Here is an 18,131-nt window from a genome sequence, read left to right as displayed (position 1 = left end):
AATAAGTATACTACCCAAAGCAATCTATAGATTCAATGCAATCTCTATCAAGCTACCAATGGTATTTTTCACAGAACTAGAACAAATAATTTCATAGTTTGTATGGAAATGCAAGAAACCTTGAATAGCCAAAGTGATCTTGAGAAAGAAGAACAGAATTGGGGGAATCAACCTGCCTGGCTTCAGACTATACTACAAAACTACAGTCATCAAGACAGTATGGTACTGGTACAAAGACAGAAATATAGATCAATGGAACAAAATAGAAAGCCCAGAGATAAATCCATGTACCTATGGACACTTTATCTTTGACAAAGGAGGCAAAAATATACAATGGAGAAAAAACAATCTCTTTAACAAGTGATGCTGGGAAAACTGGTCAACCACCTGTAAAAGAATGAAATTAGAACACTTTCTAACACCATACACAAAAATAAAATGGATTAAAGATCTAAACATAAGACCAGAAACTATAAAACTCCTAGAAGAAAACATAGGCAAAACACTCTCCGACATAAATCACAGCAAGATCTTCCATGACCCACCCCCCAGAGTATTGGAAATAAAAGCAAAAATAAACAAATGGGACCTAATTAAACTTAAAAGCTTTTGCACAACAAAGGAAACTATAAGCAAGGTGAAAAGACAGCCTTCAAAATGGGAGAAAATAATAGCAAACAAAGCAACTGACAAAGAATTAATCTCAAAAATATACAAGCAGCTAGTGTAGCCCAATACCAGAAAAACAAAAGACCCAATCAAAAAATGGGCCAAAGAACTAAACAGACACTTCTCCAAAGAACACATACAGATGGCTAACAAACACATGAAAAGATGCTCAACATCACTCATGATAAGAGAAATGCAAATCAAAACCACAGTCAGGTATCATCTCATGGTGGTCATGATGGCTGCTATCAAAAAATCTGCAGATAATAAATGTTGGAGAGGGTGTGGAGAAAAGGGAACCGTCTTACACTGTTGGTGGGAATGCAAACTAGTTCAGCCACTATGGAGAACAGTGTGGAGATTCCTTAAAAAACTGGAAATAGAACTGCCATACAACCCAGCAATCCCACTGCTGGGCATACACACCAAGAAAACTAGAGTTGAAAGAGACACGTGTACTCCAGTGTTCATTGCAGCCCTGTTTACAATAGCCAGGACATGGAAGCAACCTAGATGTCCATCAGCAGACGAATGGATAAGAAAGCTGTGGTACGTATACACAATGGAATATTACTCAACTGCTATAAAGAATGCATTTGTGTCAGTTCTGAGGTGGATGAAACTGGAGCCTATTATTCAGAGTAAAGTAAGTCAGAAAGAAAAACACCAATACAGTATACTAACACATATATATGGAATTTAGAAAGATGGTAATGACTACCCTATATACAAGACAGCAAAAGAGACACAGATATAAAGAACAGACTTTTGGACTCTGTGGGAGAAGGTGAAGGTGGGATGGTATAACACTGAAACATGTATATTCAGTTCAGTCGCTCAGTCGTGTCCGACTCTTTGCGACCCCATGAACTACAGCACGCCAGGCCTCCCTGTCCATCACCAACTCCCGGAGTTCACTCAAACTCATGTCCATCGAGTCGGTGATACCATCCAACCATCTCATCCTCTGTCATCCCCTTCTCCTCCTGCCCTCAATCTTTCCCAGCATCAGGGTCTTTACCAATAAATCAGTTCTTCGCATCAGATGACCAAAGTATTGGAGTTTCAGCTTTAGCATCAGTCCTTCCAGTGAACACCCAGGACTGATCTCCTTTAGAATGGACTGGTTGGATCTCCTTGCAGTCCATTGGACTCTCAGGAGTCTTCTCCAGCATGTGAAATAGGTGACCAATCCAAGTTTGATTGTGCATGAAACAGGGCACTCAAAGCCAGTGCACTGGGACAGCCCAGATGGTATGGGGAGGGATGTGGTAGGGGTTTTGGGACAGGGGGACACATGCACCCACATGGCTGATTCATGTCAATGTATGGCAAAAACCACCACAATATTGTAAAGTAATTAGCCTCCAATTAAAAAAAAAAAAAGAGTGCGGGCTCAGAGCTATGACCAGATTCCAAACCTAGCCCTGCTGTTGTTCAGCAGCCCTGCAACCTTAAAGAAACACTATCTCTGTGCATCAGTTTCTCCACCTGTAAAATGAAACTAATAATTGCCTAACCGTAGGTCCTGGTTTGCATTGGAATGCTTAAGACCATTAGAAGTTGTTTTGAACTGTGCTTGGTACATAAGTGCTTGGTAAATTGAGTTTATTATTATTTTAGTTGTGAGATTTTCAGAGTAATAACTCTATAGATTGAAAAGGAGTAATAATTTAGGAATTTTATCCTAAAATCTCAGAAACTTGTCTGCATTTCCTGCACAGAAGTAAATTAATACATTATATATATAATAGTTTATTCAAATGTGTTACAATGTTAAGATGAAATAAATTTAGTCAACAAACATATTATTGAGTACCCACAAGCATCACAGAAAGTGATGTTATAGGAATACATGAGACATTAACAACTTTCAGGAACTTTAATTTTAGAAGACAGCATGTGTTGGAGAACAGTATAAAATTTTCAAGCATTTTAGAAGGGCTACTTTGAGTAATATGATTATTATGTAACTATACTCTTTTAGAAAAAGATATCGGCTGAAACACTTGGCTGAAAAATCTACACACTGAAAATATTTATTTTCTTGAACTATTTAAAGAAATAGAGATAATTACTCAATTACAGGTGTCCCACATATAAGATTATAACATAAAATTAAATGTAGCTGAAATGCTGAGCAATCTATAGATAATCTCAATAGGTCCTGCTACAGGCCACAACATTGTGTATAAATGCTAGAGAAAATATTAAGCATTCTTCTTCATGTTTCATAACATTGAGCTTCAATCAGTCATGAAAATAGATGCAGCATTATAGATTGAAGGCCTAAAACAAGTATGAATCTCATAATTAATTTGCAAGCAAATACAACTTTTAATCAAATTTGAGAATACCACCCTTAGCTATTTCTTGTCAATCAAATGATAGCTATCATTAGATGTATTCTTCTAAAGAGTAAGGACATTTTAATGAACTGGAATAGTTTTAATATCTGTGAAATTATGTGAAAGAATGAAAGTAATGTTGAAGCACTCTTTCAGATGTTAATAATTTTCAGCATCGTTTTAGTTTTCTTATCCAAGTAGCCCTCTGTGAAATCGGGGATAGAAACACTATCATTCTCATTTTTTGGATGAATCAGTCGAGGCTTAGAGAGAACTTCATGTGACACAGAAGCAGTTAGTTCCAAATATCTGACTCCTCACATGGCTAATCTGTGCAATCGAGGATTTTCTCAAGCTCTTATAGAGTTATCCATTGACCAGCATTTGGGATTATCTGCATGTTTGATTCTTTTCTTCTCCTCCTCTAGCCTAGTTTTTGAGGCGTTTAGTGATGATTTTTTCTTCAGTTCATTCACTCATTCCTGGGCAGTCCACTCCAGCACTCTTGCCTGGAAAATCCCATGGACAGAGGAGCCTGATAGGCTACAGTCCATGGGATCGCAAAGAGTCCGACTCGACTGAGCGGCTTCACTTTCACTTTCATCAGAAGCATCTTGGTTCCCTGCTGTACACTCAGAACTGCTGGGCAAACATATGTAGATAGACTGCATCTGCTGCTCATTCAGACAGTTCTAAAACTCAGATTTTCCTGCCTCTTTTACTGAAACAGACAGTCCATGAGAAATGAAATGACCTGAAATAATTGAAAATTTTAAACTGTTAATTGCTAATTTCAAACTCCTTAAAGATAGGAATGACATGTTGTTCATCTCTTAAGCCCAGCTTCAACATTTAATGAATTGGTGGCAGATATATCTGTGGTTGGATACTGACTTGTCTTTTATCTGTATCAGTAAGTGCTTTTGTGATGAAAGTGGTATTAATGACAAGCATGAATGGTTATTTTGAAAATCAAGTTAATTGGTGTGGCATAGGTCTCAGCTCAGCTCAGTTCAGTTCAGTCTTTCAGTTGTGTCCAACTCTTTGCAACCCCATGGACTGCAGCTCGCCAGGCCTCCCTATCCATCACCAACTCCCAGAGTTTACTGAAACCCATGTCCATTGAGTTGGTGATGCCATCCAACCATCTTATCCTCTATCATCCCCTTCTCCTCCCGCCTTCAATCTTTCCCAGCATCAGGGTCTTTCCAGTGAGTCAGCTCTTCACATCAGGTGGCCAAAGTACTGGAGTTGCAGCTTCAGCATCAGTCCTGCAGTAAATATTCAGGACTGATCTCCTTTAGGATGGACTGGTTGGATCTCCTTGCAGTCCAAGAGACTCTCAAGAGTCTTCTCCAACACCACAGTTCAAAAGCATCAATTCTTTGGCGCTCAGCTTTCTTTATAGTCCAACTCTCACATCCATACATGACTACTGGAAAAACCATAGCTGTGACTAGACAGACCTATGTTGGTTGCAAAGCTCTACTTTATGTTAAATTTGTATCCTGTAAGTTCCTCATTCATGTTAGAACTAAGTTGAAGATGTCTGGTACTTCAGGAGTTTAAAAATAAATTAATAAAATGGAAAAGCTGACAGTTGCAAAGCAAGTTATTACAGCAAAGCAAGTTATTACAGAGCTCTAAACTCATTTGGAAGTGAGAGTTGGACCATAAAGAAAGCTGAGCACTTAAGAATTGATGCTTTTGAACTGTGGTGTTGGAGAAGACTCTTGAAAGTCCTCTGGACTGCAAGGAGATCAAACTAGTCTATCCTAAAGGAAATCAGTCCTCAGTATTCATTGGAAGGACTGATGCTGGAGCTGAATGCAAAGAACTGATGCAAAGAACTGACTCATTGGAAAAGACCCTGATTCTGGGAAAGATTGAAGGCAGGAGGAGAAGGGGATAACAGAGGATGAAATGGTCGGATGGCGTCACTGACTCGATGGACATGAATTTGAGCAAGCTCTGGGAGATGGTGATGGACAGGGAAACCTGGCGTGCTGCAGTCCATGGGGTCACAATGAGTCAGACATGATTGAGCAGCTGAACTGAATTGAAATGAAACTCATTTGGCATTTCTGAGCTTTCTCTATTATTCATTTATTCACTCATTCACCCATCTTTCCCATTATCTAGTAAACTTCATCAATCCCACCACCTGCTATCCACCCACCACTCTTCCCATCTACCTTCCAGTTCTCCTACCCCACCCCCCCATCTTTGTTTTACCATCTCTATCATTGTTGCTCTTGTTGTTTAGTTGCTAAGTTGTGTCCAACTCTTTTGGGACCCTATGGACTGTAGCCTACCAGGCTCCTCTGTCCATTGGACTTCTTAGGCAAGAACATTGGAGTGGGTTGCCATTTCCTTCTCCAGGAGATCTTCCCAATCCAGGAATTGAGCCTTCATCTCTTGCATCTTCTGCATTGGCAGGCAGATTTTTTAGCACCACCTGGGAAGGCCAAAGTTGTTCAATACAAAACCAGAAATCCACATTAACATCCCATTGATCACAGAAGAAAAAAATCCACTCAAACAAAGATAGACTTCTGTTATTAAATCAGTACCTTTTCTTGGACAAAACTAGAGTACCCCATGGAAAGCAGAGAGAAGACTCACTTGTCAAGCAAAGAGGGATCTCTTCTGCATGACTGAGCCATCAAGAGAAATGTGAATGAAAAGCAGTTGCTATTGCACCATTTACAATCGCCAAGACATGGAAACAGCCTAAATGTCCATCAAGAGATGAGTGGATAAAGAAGTAGTGGTACATATATTTGGTGGAATATTACCCAGTCATTAAAAAGAACAAAATAATGCTATTTGCAGCAACATGGGTGGAACTTGAGATTAACATACTAAGCAAACTAAGTCAGAGAGTGAAAGACAGATACCATATGATACCACTTACATGTGGAATGTAAAATACAACACTAATGAACCTATCTATGAAACAGAAACAGACTCATAGACGTAGAGAACAGATGCGTGGTTGCCAAAGGGGCAGAGTTGGGGAAAGGGAAGTTTTGGGAGTTCGGGATTAGTGGATGCAAAGTACTGTATATAGATTGGATAAATAAAATCCTGTATAGCACAGGGAAATATATTCAATATCCTGTGATAAACCATAATGGAAAAGAATATGAAATATGTATGTGTATACCTGAGACACTTTGCTGTACTGCAGAAATTAACACAACACTGTAAATCAACTACAATAAAAAATTTGTAAGCGGTTGCTTAAAGTTAACACTGATTCTTTGGTTTTAATTAAGATGAACGCATTATTTGTTGTCCAAAATGTGGTACTTTTAGGAGTAAAAGGGGGCACTTACAAATAATCATGCTGGAAAACAAGCATAAACCAAATTGATCTAAACCAGGACTGTTCTAGATAAATTAGAACATGGTCTCTTGTACATATATTCTCCTGGAACTCTAAAGTGGTATTCCTATACAGTATTTTGTGATCTCTCTTAATTATAGACCATGTGATATGTGAATTGTTTGTTTATAGTAAAAAAAAATAGAGATTTTTAAAGATTGTGTAGTGGTATAACTCACACCTGCCTTTTTTAATAGCATTAATTTCCTGTACGTTTAGTAGTTAGCACTCCAATTTGGAATCGTCTAGATACTTCATTTCTTCCCTTCTGTTGTCTTGCTTTGGGGTTGATTGCAACCCCATTCATTCAGTGGAAATGTGTAAATTATTTGTGCAGGTGTAACATTTACCAAGGTGACGTGGGGGCTGTCAAAGAGGAGGAACACCCAACCCTTATGTCTCAGCAGTTCACAGTATAGCTGGGGATCTTGGTCTAACAGCATTTGCACAAAATAACTACTCTGAGTAAACAACTGGTTACATGTAGGCCACAGCAAAAAGATTAGGTGACAGAGAAGCACCAAAGGGGAATAAGTCAAGGGCCAGGGAAAGCTAATTAGAGGGAGCAGAGACAGGGCTCAGACAATAAGTTCACTCAGGTCAGACTAGCTCTTGTTGCCAACTCTGGTGGATAATAGGTGGGAATTTTTTATTTATAAAAGATTTGGTTGTGGCATATATAACTTGATAGCATCTGAAGTAATTTTTCCTTCCTCTGAGCTCTTACATCTATTTTACATGTGCTAGCTGTGTGATCCTGGACAGACTTCTCAGCCCTCCTGGTCTCAGTGTCCTCATTATAAAATGAGAATTGTAATAGTACCTAGTCATAAAACTGACTAAGTCGTTAAAGTGGTTAATTTATAGAAAGCGTATAGGACAATGCCTGGTATCAGAAAAATGTTGGAAAAGAACTGTTCCTACCAGTATAGCAGGACATCTTTAGAGAAAAAAATATGTTTTCATCAATATAAGTCAATATTTGATTGCAATTTACCTCATGGACAGTATCCTCAAGATAACCTTTTATTTAACTCCCCTTTTTGGTACTGTTTATTTCATTTCATTTTTATTGAGGTAATAATTGACATATAGCACTGTGGCAGCTCACTCCAGTATTCTTGCCTGCAGAATCCCATGGACAGAGGAGCCCAGTGGGCTATAGTCCAGGGTCACAAAGAGTGGGACACTACTAAAGCGACCTGAAAGAAAGAAAGTGAAAGTCGCTCAGTCCTGTCAGACTCTTTGCTGCCCCATGCTATGGAATTCTCCAGGCCAGAATACTGGAGTGGGTAGCCTTTCCCTTCTCCAGGGGATCTTCCCAACCCAGGGATAGAATTCAGGTCTCCTGCATCACAGGTGGATTCTTTACCAGCTGAGCCACCAGGGAAGCCCAACATGCACTATATATAAGTTTACAGTGTGGAGCTTAATGATTTTAATGACTTTACATTATGAAATGATTATCCCAGTTTAGTGAACGGTCAGACCCTCATATGGACACAAAATGAAAAAATAAAATTTTTTCTTGTAATAGTTTTTCCTTGTAACTCTTAACAACATTCATTTATCTGTAACATATGGAAATGCTGTACTTGACATATTTATCAGGCCAAACATAATCTTAATTTGCCCTTACTGTTTATCACTTTGTTTTTTTCAGCTCGAAAGTCCAAGAAGTTGGGGAAGTTAAAAGGGCTTCACGAGGAACAGGCGCAGCAGCCTCCACCCCCACCCCCGCCCCCCCAGAGCCCGGAGGAAGGCACTACATACATCGCGCCTGCGCAGGAGCCCTCGGTCAACTCGGCGCTGGTCCCGCAGCTCTCCACAATCTCGCGAGCGCTCACACCTTCGCCTTCTATGATCCTTGAAACCATCGAGCCCGAGATTGTATATGCAGGCTATGACGGCTCCAAACCAGATACGGCCGAAAACCTGCTCTCCACCCTCAATCGCTTAGCCGGCAAGCAGATGATCCAAGTTGTGAAGTGGGCGAAGGTACTTCCAGGTAAGGACGGGCTCGCCTTTCTGGGTCTGCATCCTGGACTGGGCGCCTCAGGGCCACCGAGTGCGCCATATGCAACGGTGCGATTGAGTTAGCGTTCGTCTCAATCCTGAGACCCAGTTTTTTGTTTTTAACTCGATGTCAAATTCAGGGTGTAGAAAGTCTGGTGAGTGTGCTCATCTCTTGAGAAGTTAGAGTTAAGTATTCTAGTGTTCATATAATGTATGCATTTCTTATGTTGAGGATTGAAATGGAACATTTCATCCCAGTAATATTAATAAGGTAAAACATATTCTAGTTGTCAGAGCCCAAAATAAGCCCATTATTAGCAGCTCATAACAAGAGCTAATCTAAGCCTAAACTAGGTTAATTAAGACATACACGCTACCGTATATAAAATAGTTATATATACTATATATGGGCTTTTCAGGTGGTGCTAGTGGTAAAGAACCCGCCTGCCAGTGCAGGAGATGTAAGAGACCTGGTTTTAATCCCTGAATTGGGAAGATTCTCTGGAGAAGGACATGGCAATCCACTCTACTATTCTTGCCTGGAGAATCCCATGGACGGAGGAGCCTGATGGACTATGGTCCACAGGGTCACAAAGAGTCAGACATGAATGAAGCAACTGAACATGCACGCACATACTATATTTATCTATATTATAAAATATATATAGCACAGGGAACTCTACTCAATACTCTGTAATGACCTCTATGGGAAAAGAATCTTGAAAAGAGTGGAGATATATATATAGATAGATAGATAGATACCCTAATTATAAATATATATATATATATATATATCCTGTGTATAAACTGATTCACTTTGCTGTACACCTGAAACTAACACAATATCGTAAATCAATTATGCTCCAATAAATATTAATTTTTTAAAAAGACCTGTCAAGTAAGCTTTAGGGGACTCTGCATCTTGCTGAAAATATCATCTTACCTCCAGCACCCTTTAAGTTGTCCTTGAAGTTCCTAATTTAGTCATTTTTTTATGCTGTAGAATTATATTGATAAAGTCTCTGTTAATCTATGGAAACCGCTTACAGTTGCAATCACATTGTCCCAGTTCATTAATCCAAAGCCATTTCTTAAATGACCTGTGGTCACCTAGCAGCCATAAAACAAAAGGTAATCAGAAGCCCTAATTCTTTGAAGGGAGGCTTGCCCAGGTGAAACTACATGAACAGAAGGATACCCTGGTGCCCCTTGGAGTACAGAGAGTGGAAAAAGAAACGAATGAAGGACTTGAGGCCCAGAAAGGGAGACTGTGAGTGAGGCAGGACCAGTACCAAGGATGCTTGAGGACATGCGTGCTCAGTCATTCAGTCGTGTCTGACTCTTAGACTGCCATAGATTGTAGCCTGCCAGACTCTTCTGTGTTTGGGATTCTCCAGGCAAGAATACTGGAGAGGGTTGCCATTTCCTCCTCCAGGGCATCTTCCTCACCCTGGAATTGAACCCGCATCTCCTAAGTCTCCTGCATTGCAGGCAGATTCTTTACCATGGAGCTATTGAGGAAGCCCTGCCAAGAATGCGTATTCTGCCTCAAAAGTCTGGTTATTCCCAACTAGGGGAAGCAAGGAATAAGACTTTTTAAATCTCTGCAAACTCATGAAAATTAACCAGGAAATCAGGCTTCCCTGGTGGCTCAGACAGTAAAGAGTCTGCCTGCAATGTGGGAGACCTGGGTTCGATCCCTGGGTTGGGAAGATCCCCTGGAAAAGGAAGTGGCAACCCACTCCAGTATTCTTTCCTGGAGAATTCCATGGACAAAAGAGCCTGGTGGGCTAAAGGCCATGAGGTCATAGAGTCAGACTTGACTGAGTGACTAACTTTCACATCACTTCATGAAAACTAACATCTTCCACCACTGTTTCAGGTATGCAGTAGTAGACAGTCATTAAATTATCTTTGGTTATGAAGATACCAGTTGTGAGTAGGCTGAAGCAAGTGGCACAGGTTAACACAAATTCTTTCAGTCTCACTAAGGGTGGTAGACCACTGTCCACAGTGAAACGTCCAGGACATCTTAGTTTTCTTTGTCCTGGCAGTGTTTGCTTCTTGAGAATTTAGAGTGAATTTAACATAAAACGTTAAACAAGGCCAGGTCCACGATAGGTACTCTGGAAGGAACTGTGGAATTGCTTTGAGTCGATGAGAAGAGAGGGGGCAAGGGGGTGGACTTAAGAAGCTCCTTCCTGGGATGTACTTAAATGCTAAGTGTTTTCTGTGGTAAATTGTTCTGTTCTCCAGGATTTAAAAACCTGCCTCTTGAGGACCAAATAACCCTCATCCAGTATTCTTGGATGTGTCTGTCGTCATTTGCCTTGAGCTGGAGATCGTACAAACATACAAACAGCCAGTATCTCTATTTTGCACCAGACCTAGTCTTTAATGAGTAAGTACCTATTCATTGGCCTTCATAAAATAGTTACTCATTATGCTTTTTTATGATTTCTTTTTTTTAAGTGAAGCAAATGTTTTATTGAAATCAGTTGTCAAATCACAGTTTATCCAAATGAACATAATGCTACATTGTTCTTAAAAGAGTGGGCATAAATATGGCATAGATAACAATCCAGCATCTATCAAAATACCATTTGTAAAGACCCTGACTTATTTCATGCTGTGTATGAATGGGGGTCCAGCATGTAAGGTCGACTCAAAAGCAGTCGATTCTTATCTTGATAATGTGAAAACATTTCACTACTTTGCCTCAAAATGAAAGCACATGCATCCGTCCAAACAACCGTAGCAATTAGGAGAAAAGACTCCAAATGATTTCTGAACAGATGTGCCTTTATGAAAGAATACCCTGATATGTGTGTGTGGTTTGTTTGGTTGCGCTGGGTCTTCATTGCCGCACGCAGGCTTTCTCTAGTGTGAGCAGCACATGGACTTTCTCTGTTGGCGTGCATGGACTTCTTGCAGTGACTCCTCTGATTATAGAGCTTGGGTTCTAGGGCATGTGGGCAGTTGTAGCACATGGGCACCATTGTTGCAACTCACAGGCTCTAGAGTGCAGGCTTCAGTAATTGTGGCATATGGGCTTTAGTTCCTCCATGGCATGTGGAATCTTCCCGGACCAGGAATCGAACCCCTATCGCCCGCATTGGCAGGTGGACTCCTATCCACTGTAGGGAAGTCCCACCAATATTTTCCAAGAGTTAAAAAGCTATCAGGACTTTCCTGGTGCCCCAGTGGTTAAGACTCCCATGTTTCTTTGCAGTAGGTATGGGTTTGATCCTTCATTGGGGAACTAAGATCCCACATGCCATGCAGCAAGGCCAAAAAATTTTAAAAACTAAAAAAAGCAAATAGAAAAGGCTATCATTTGAGAACTTAAAAATTACTTTTTTATAAAATTATAATACACATGTCTGAGTATGTGTAAGAAATTGTCCCAAAGAAAGACAATCCGATTGGCTCCCAAAACCTGATTGGTACAAAGCCACAATTAATAGAAAGGCATCTCTTTTGCTGTCTGCTCCAGTTGGGAAGACTGTCTAATTTCTAGGAAATGTGAGCATACAAAGTGCCAGTTTTTGAGCACGTTCATAGAATGATTCTTTTGTTAACAGTATACAGCTGCTCAATGTGTTTTCATGACAATCATAATTACCCTTCTTTGCAATCGTAAGAGAAGCCAAAATGTTATTCTGTAGTGAAACATTTTTAGTTTTATGATGCATTTTAAAAAGATTGAAAGAACTGTAATAGACTTTTCTTTGGCCATGAATTCCTCCCTATGTTAAGTTTAACATTTTAATATTGTTTGCATTCTACATTAGCACATTCCGTTTATGTTTATATCTAGCCATGCTTCTTTGTAATTGCTGGGTCAAGAAATACTTAAAATAAAAAGGAACATTTGAATGATGATGGCAACCACAGCCATATTCTAACAGATGGCTCTCTCTAGAGATATGAAAATAGGGGAGGAAGCAGATGAGAATTAGATTGGTGAGGTAGGAGAGAGAAGGGACATGAAAGATTCACAGTGGACATGTAGTGCCTAAATACCTAAGTTGTACTGGTGGTAGTTTTCCTGAGAAAATCACTTCACCCAAATATAGTGGACCAGAGAGGCAGTTTTAGTTCAACATAAATTAGGAGCATCAGTTGTTGGTTCCTGGGGTGACCCTTCTTTTGGCAATCAGAACAAATTATTCTACGAGTACATAAATTTTTACCAAAAGCATAAAGTGAGGCCAAACAACTGACATGCACATTTTAAATTGTTTGTTTTCCTCAATAATCAGCTGATATTATTAAATAGGAAGCTTATTTTTCAATGTGGTCTATAAACCGAAAGGAAAACATTTTGGAGTTCCCCGAGGGTCCACTGGTTGGGCCACTGTGCTTTCACTGCTGGGAGCCTGGGTTTGATCCCTGGCTGGGGAACTGAGATCCTGTAAGCTGCTCAGTGGGACCAAGAAAAAAAAAAAAGCATATTAGGGAGGGTCTTTGCTTTAAGAGGACATGTGGGTAAATTAGAATCTCTTAGTTCCATCCAGATGTTTCCTTTAGGTTTTAACAGAAGAGTCACATAATCCATTTAATCTTATTCAGCGACTCTTTTGATTCTTTATTGTAAAATGTGTTTAATATAAAATGTTCCTCTTTAACCATTCATGGTGCAACACTAGCATTCATTACATTGACTTCATTGTGCTCCCATCACCACCCATCTCCAGTACTTGTTTCATCATCCCAAACAGAAACTCTAGACCCGTTGAGCAATAACTCAGCATCCTCCTTTCCCCCAAAGCCCTGATAACTTGCCTATTCTAGATATTTCGTATAAATGGAACCATGTAATATGTGTCCTTTTTTTTTTTTTTTTTGGTCTGGCTTATTTCACTTAGCATAAAGTTTTCAAGGTTCGTCCTTACTGTAGCAGGTATCAGAATTTCATTTCACGGCTGGATAATACTCCATTGTATGTGTGTAGACTTTATCTCATTATTTGCAGCTTCTGTATTTGTGCATTGGTCTTCTGGCATGTTTATCTGTAAACCCGAAGTCAATATTTGCCGCACACAGAGGCAGTAAGTTTGAGGTGCCTGACGTGTGCATTTCAGCTGAGACTCTGCCTTCTTGTTTCGGTTCTCATATGGTAAACAAGTATCTTTTACGTGGTCTATTTAGTACCATTTTTTGCATTGTTGTGCTTTTTTCTGATGATTTCACTGTTTAAAATGACCCATGAACAGAATGCTGTAGTACTTTCTGGTGTTCCTAAGTGCAAGAAGGCTGTGATGTGTGTGATGTATTTTTTAAGGAAAAAATACAGATGTTCAATAAGCTTCTATCAGGAATGAGTAACGGTACTGTTGGCTGTGAGCTCAGTATTAATGAATCAACAGTATATATTAGTAGGATATCTTTTAAACAGAAATACACACAAAGCAAGATTAGGTGTAGATCAGTTGGTGAAAATGGTACGAGCGATAGCTCCCAGGAACCTCACCCTGTACGTCCCCTTGAAGGAGACATAGCTCAGTATTAGCTATTTTTGTGTCTACTGTAACTTTATAGAACATGATTACCATATTTGTTTCTTTTGTTTTTACCAAATAGAATTGACCACATTTTATCCATTCACAGACACTGATAAAATTAATGTCATTGAAGGTTTTTTAGAAGTAGACAAGAAACCAAAATCAAAAGATAAGGTCATATAAGCTCTATGCATTTATTTGTTCTAGAAAATATTAATAGAAATAAAATGGAAATAACCAAAAAATTCCATTCTAACATTATAAGTAATTAAATAATATGACATTGTATAATTACTAGAATGAACATATTGTTCCCTGTTCTTAAAACCTCTGACCTCAACTGCAGCCTAGACTTACTACGTTTTCTCTCAAGTAGAAAGAGCAGGGCAGAAAAAAAAAAAAAAAAAACTTTGCATTTTTCAAAGCAGGGAGGAAAACCTACTCCCAGGAAACATTTGGAAATGGCATAAAGCCTTTTGGTCAAACTCCATCAACAAATAGAGTGGTTGTGGTAACTCAATCACAAGGTGCTCTCACAGACCCTATATATTTTAGGGAAATTAATAAGTTGCAGAGTATGGGGTACAGCTGAAGTTTATATATACGTACTTCATCCTGCATTTATTGAGGAAATATTTACTACCACTCATCAATTTTCTAAGCAGTGATTTTCGAATTGTGAAATACATTAATATACGCTGTCTCATGGAACATATAGTCTAATGGAAGAGACAGACATTATCAAAAAATTCTAAGATCATAATTGTGATAAGTACTGAAAGAAGAGTACTTTGAGAGCAGTTAAGGAGAGGTATTGGTCTAGACAGGAAGGATTCCCTGGGATTGATGAAGCTAGTGTCATCCAGGGGCAGGAAGTACAGGAGGAGGAAAGTTGATTTAGGCTGAGGGACCAGCACTGAATGCAAGGCAGCATCACAGTGGGCCTGGATACAATGCAAAGATGCCCAGCGGCAGAATCAGCTCGAGTTGTGGGCGGTTGGATTCTGAAAGAAATCGGAGAGGAGGAGGAGGAAGTAGGTGTGTAAGATGACTTTCCGGCCTCAGCCATAAGTACCAGGGAAGACAAGGCACCACTCACTGGGTTAAAGAGATGGATTAGAGGACCAGGGTTTGGAAGGGAAGAGCATGAGGCCAGTTTTAAATGTGTTAGGATTGAATTGCCTTTGACTCATAGTCTAAGAGGAGATGCCAAACTGGCAGTTAACTGTACAGATCAGAAACCTAAAGAGAGGTCCTGCTGGAAAGAGAAATGTTCAAATACATCTTAGAGGTGGAGGTTAAAAGAAGAAAGATAGGAGAGTGTTATCTCACAGATTCCAGGGAAAGAGAGAACTTTGGAAAAGGAGCTGTGGTGACCAGTGCTAAATGCTATCACAGTCCCAGTAAAATGGGGACTGGGAGGCTTGAACATGCTTCTCCCAGGCCTGCCAACAGCTTACATATTCATGTCTTCTGAACATGCCCCCGTGTTCCCCCCAGTCATTGCCCATACCTCATACCTTTCACCAAAGAGGAGAGAAGGTGCCTTTTTGTGCCAGGGAGTAATGCATGCCATTCAGCTGAGGATAGAATGCACTGATGGGGCCCACCCTTGCTCTCCCACTCACCCTCAACTGTCTTGGACCCCCTCTCACCCTGGCAGCTCTTTGTAGGTGTCTGTATCCCTCCCCTGTTAGATAGCACCTCTTCCTTGAAATCACGGACTCTGTCTTAATCATTTGTTAATTTCCAGCCCTTGGCATTGTGTCCAAGGCATAGCAGGTTCTCCATAAATATTTGTGGAATATATCAAGTATTGAGCAAATGCACCAAACAATCTATTCATCAAGAGAGATTTCTAATTATCATTGCTATTTATGAGGTTGAAGTTTATGACCAAGAACTATGATGCAGAAATGATTTGTCTTCACCAATAGAGGTGTAGCTATATTTAAAATGGAGAAGAAAACTTGAATAGTTGATTGTGTCTTTGCCTTCAACTGTGAAATGATTCTGAGAGTTCCCAAAGATCTTATCCTTTAGCTGTTATTGGAGCTAAAGGAAAGATGCGAAGTAGGGAATAATAAGGAGAACATTATTTTTAAGTTTTTATTAAACTTTGGGGTGAAGATATGAGTTAATATTTTAAATTAGAATACTAGAATTTTTATTATAAACTCAAAACTTTCAAATATATATTAAATGATTCATTATTCAATTTTGCCTTGAAACAGCTTATCAAATATGGCTTCAGATCACTGCAAGTATTCAAATTTCTTATCAACTTCAATACACATATTAAAACTCCCATTTAAGCCTGTAATGAAATTTCTTCAATTTTTTTTAATTTCTGAGATGAAGGTTCAGTGTTTTGTTCTCTTTTAAGTCTAGCCAATAAGACAGATGGGTCATGGTGGAGAGTTCTGACAAAATGTGGTCCACTGGAGAAGGGAATGGCAAACCACTTTAGTATTTTTGCCTTGAGAACCCCAGGAATAGTATGAAAAGGCAAAAAGATAGGACACTGAAAGATGAACTCCACAGGTCGGTAGGTGCCCAATATGCTTGGGCAATAGAGATCAGTAGAGAAATAACTCCAGAAAGAATGAAGAGACAGAGCCAAAGCAAAAACAACACCAAGTTGTGGATGTGACTGGTAATGGAAGCAAGGTCTGATGCTATAAAGAGCCATATTGCATAAGAACCTGGAATGTTAGGTCCATGAATCAGGGCAAATTGGAAGTGGTCAAACAAGAGATGGCAAGAGTGAATGTCGACATTCTAGGAATCAGCAAACTAAAATGAACTGGAATGGGTGAATTTAACTCAAATGACCATTATATCTACTATTGTGAGCAAGAATCCCTTAGAAGAAATGGAGTAGCCATCATAGTCAACAAAAGAGTCCAAAATGTAATACTTGGATGCAGTCTCAAAAATGACAGAATGATCTCTGTTCATTTCCAAGGCGAACCATTCAATATCACAACAATCCAAGTCTATGCCCCGATGAGTAATGCTGAAGAAACTGAAGTTGAACAGGTCTATGAAGACCTACAAGACCTTTTAGAACTAACACCCAAAAAAGATGTCCTTTTCATTATAGAAGACTGGAATGCAAAAGTAGAAAGTCAAGAAACAGCTGGAGTAACAGGCAAATTTGGCCTTGGAGTACAGAATGAAGCAGGGCAAAGGCTAATAGAGTTTTTCCAAGAGAATGCATTGGTCATAGCAAACACCCTCTTCCAACAACACAAGAGAAGACTTTATACATGGACATCACCAGATGGTCAACACCAAAATCAGATTGATTATATTCTTTGCAGCCAAAGATGGAGAAGCTCTATACAGTCAGCAAAAACAAGACTGGGAGCTGACTGTGGCTCAGATCATGAACTCCTTATTGCCAAATTCAGACTTAAATTGAAGAAAGTAGGGAAAACCACTAAACCATTCAAGTATGACCTAAATCAAATCCCTTATGATTATACAGTAGAAGTGAGAAATAGATTTAAGGGACTAGATCTGATTGATAGAGTGCCTGATGAACTATGGATGGAGGTTCATGACATTATACAGGAGACAGGAATCAAGACCATCCCCAAGAAAAAGAAATGCAAAAAAGCAAAATGGCTGTCTGAGGAGGTCTTACAAACAGCTGTGAAAAGAAGAGAAGTGAAAAGCAAAGGAGAAAAGGAAAGATATAGCCATTTGAATGCAGAGTTCCAAAGAATTGCAAGGAGAGATAAGAAAGCCTTCCTCAGTGATCAGTGCAAAGAAATAGAGGAAAACAATAGAATAGGAAAGACTAGAGATCTTGTCAAGAAAATTAGAGATACCAAGGGAACATTTCATGCAAAGATGGGCTTAATAAAGGACAGAAATGGTGTGGACCTAACAGAAGCAGAAGATATTAAGAAGAGGTGGCAAGAATACACAGAAGAACTGTACAAAAAAGATCTTCACGACCCAGATGATCACAATGGTGTGATCACTCACCTAGAGCCAGACATCATGGAATGTGAAGTCAAGTGGGCCCTAGAAAGCATCACTATGAACAAAGCTAGTGGAGGTGATGGAATTCCAGTTGAGCTATTCCAAATCCTGAAAGATGATGCTGTGAAAGTGCTGCACTCAATATGCCAGCAAATTTGGAAAACTCAGCAGTGGCCACAGGACTGGAAAAGGTCAGTTTTCATT

The 18,131-nt window shown here is 39.5% G+C and overlaps 1 protein-coding gene across 6 annotated transcripts in view; it reads left to right on the top strand.

Moving 5' to 3' along the window:
- NR3C2 (nuclear receptor subfamily 3 group C member 2) overlaps positions 1–18,131 on the top strand; it is a 440,591-nt gene that overhangs the window by 336,922 nt on the left and 85,538 nt on the right. For all 6 annotated transcript variants that reach the window (XM_027513408.1, XM_027513404.1, XM_027513407.1 and 3 more), the window contains 2 exons: positions 8,072–8,416; positions 10,681–10,825. In XM_027513408.1, the coding sequence (XP_027369209.1) occupies positions 8,072–8,416; positions 10,681–10,825 (490 nt within the window). The remainder of the gene's footprint in view (positions 1–8,071; positions 8,417–10,680; positions 10,826–18,131) is intronic.

This window comes from Bos indicus x Bos taurus, chromosome 17 (genome assembly GCF_003369695.1).
Source record: "Bos indicus x Bos taurus breed Angus x Brahman F1 hybrid chromosome 17, Bos_hybrid_MaternalHap_v2.0, whole genome shotgun sequence".
NCBI classification, from domain to species: Eukaryota; Metazoa; Chordata; class Mammalia; order Artiodactyla; family Bovidae; genus Bos; species Bos indicus x Bos taurus.
This window is presented reverse-complemented; position numbering and strand designations above follow the sequence as displayed.